This window comes from Carex rostrata, chromosome 14, assembly GCF_964058835.1.
Source record: "Carex rostrata chromosome 14, lpCarRost1.2, whole genome shotgun sequence".
NCBI classification, from domain to species: Eukaryota; Viridiplantae; Streptophyta; class Magnoliopsida; order Poales; family Cyperaceae; genus Carex; species Carex rostrata.
In genome coordinates this window covers 5,255,028-5,257,243 of record NC_135931.1, presented here as the reverse complement: position 1 = coordinate 5,257,243, position 2,216 = coordinate 5,255,028, and the positions used below count along the sequence as shown (strand labels likewise).

Genomic DNA, 2,216 nt, shown 5'->3' with positions numbered 1-2,216 from the left:
GCTACACGGATATTTAGATAAATAACCGTGTAGAAATCTAATTGTACACGGCTTTTTATGTAATAATCCGTGAAGCTCGGTTATGGAGAGCGCCAGTGTCAAGGATTTGTAAACGGCTGTGTATGTAATAATCCGTGTAGCTATTCAGTAATTGTACGCGGTAAATATCCTTGTGTATATATACAAGGATTTCTAAACCGTGACAGCCCACGCGGCGGGAAATCCGTGTAGCTCGCTTGTTTATGTCCGTGTATAATCACTTATTCTGTAGTAGTGAAATAAGCCAAATCAGGATTAAATCGAGTCAACAAACATTGATACGTGCAAGAAAAAAAAAGTCACGCTTGCACACGTTCACAATACAAAACCTTTTGCAAAAAAATAAAATAAAAAATACAATACCAAACCTTAACACACTTAGTAATTCACAGCGCGACATGACTTTCTAATCTCACCCTGCGTTCCAGGGAGCAACGGAATATTTCCCATTTTCACCATTGATTCTGCGAACTTTGCCTCGAAGAGCTGACGTGTAGTCCGAAAGTCATTCACAAGGTTCGCAGTCTCATCACTTGTCAAGAGGCTCCAGTCCGAGAAGAAGAGTCCTTTAAGATTTTTAACGTTTTGGTAATACTTGTTATCTAACTTGGTCGGTGTGACAAAATCCTGAGGAACAACATCATCCACTGGTGCATTTTCTGGACACTTGGATCTCAGTAAATATCCAAAGCCTTGATCCAATGTGGAGTCAATGGTGGGGTAGAGGCGATTTGTGAAGGATGAGCAGTGCGAGCGGCCGATTGAGTGGGCTCCAGAAAGTGCAACTACATCGTTTGCAGAGAGCCCCTGGGCTGCAAAGAGAGCCTTCACTACGGTGAGATTGTGAAAAGGAGCAGGAAGTACCTTGAGGACCTCGTCTGCGACGGAGATCCTTCCGTCGAGCCTTCCAGAAGGGATTTCGTAGGATATCATTCCAAGGAAATATGTTGCATCACGTGCTGCAAAGGCGATGATATCAGCACAGGAGACAATACCAGGACAAACTTCCTCAACAGTTGATTTTGCTGCATCGATCACTTCAAAGCCACGGAGACTGGGATTGTTCGGGACCGCCAATTTCTCGGGGTTTGGATTTAGGTAGGAAGGGTCAAGTAAGACGGAAGCATCACAACCCTAATATTGAGAAACACGAGAAAACAAAATATGTTATATATATACTGACAGTTATTACTATTAAATGGCAATATAGCAATTTATTGATTACTAAATTAATGTTGTAAATTGCAGGGGAAATAACTTTTAATGAAGTTTATATATCAAGACTGCTCTTATATGTGTATTATATTTATCTACCTATGGGTTATGAGCTACTAACAATCTGAATGTTTATCCTAATATTATTGTAAATGAAGAAGAATATTTTAAGTTGTTATAAACTTATAATAATTAAGTACGCTCTAAGATATAAATTCAAATGCTTGTTTGTTTGACCCTTCTTCACCTGCGGATTTGTGAGCTAGTGACAAATTTAACATTGTATGCAAATTTTAAGAGATTTAAATAATTAGTTTCTACGGTTTTAGTATATATAGGCTCAATTTATATAATCAGAGCTTAAAATTTAATATAACTGCACTCTTTTGTGAAGACTTATTGCAGAATGATACATTAAGAATCCATTAATTAAGCAAGAAATGTAATTAAGAACTATATATAAATGTTTGTCATGATCATACCCTAACGAAGCAGTCATGGAAGAACATTCTGATCAGGCCGGCACCGAGGCCAGGTTCTTGTAAAACATACTTGTAGACTACACCTCTGACAATTTCTTCTGCTTGAGGGCAAGTATTTGTGCACTTGTAGTACCCAACTTCGAGAGATTTGGTCGACAGTGCACCAAAAAGGAGGATACATGAGAGGAAAACTTGAATTTGAAATGTATTTTTTGTTTCCATTTTGTAACGAGTGTACTGCACACTGTATAATTTGAGAGCGTGACAGCAATGGAGGGAGAGAGTTAGCTTCAAATTTAGGCTTTCGTTTGTGTATTGGAGCTGGTTGCAAGGCTGCCTATTATATAAGAGAGAAAGCACTAAAGCAGACCAGTTATACTAAAAAGATATATTATGCTGGTCATGGACTTGGTCTCTTTCTTCAAGGGATTTTTAATTTCCGATTTTGACAAAGCAACTGCAATTGCATGCTTAGCTGTT

At 38.4% G+C, this 2,216-nt stretch overlaps 1 protein-coding gene across 1 annotated transcript; it reads right to left on the bottom strand.

The window, feature by feature from the left end:
• Positions 1-394: 394 nt before the first annotated feature.
• LOC144565423 (peroxidase 2-like) lies at positions 395-1,967 on the bottom strand. Its single transcript, XM_078315176.1, has 2 exons — positions 1,737-1,967; positions 395-1,173 (listed from the first exon to the last, which is right to left on the bottom strand). The coding sequence occupies exons 1-2, from the start codon at positions 1,956-1,958 to the stop codon at positions 418-420; spliced, it is 978 nt and encodes a 325-aa protein (XP_078171302.1). The 5' UTR covers positions 1,959-1,967; the 3' UTR covers positions 395-417.
• Between the last annotated feature and the right edge of the window lie 249 nt (positions 1,968-2,216).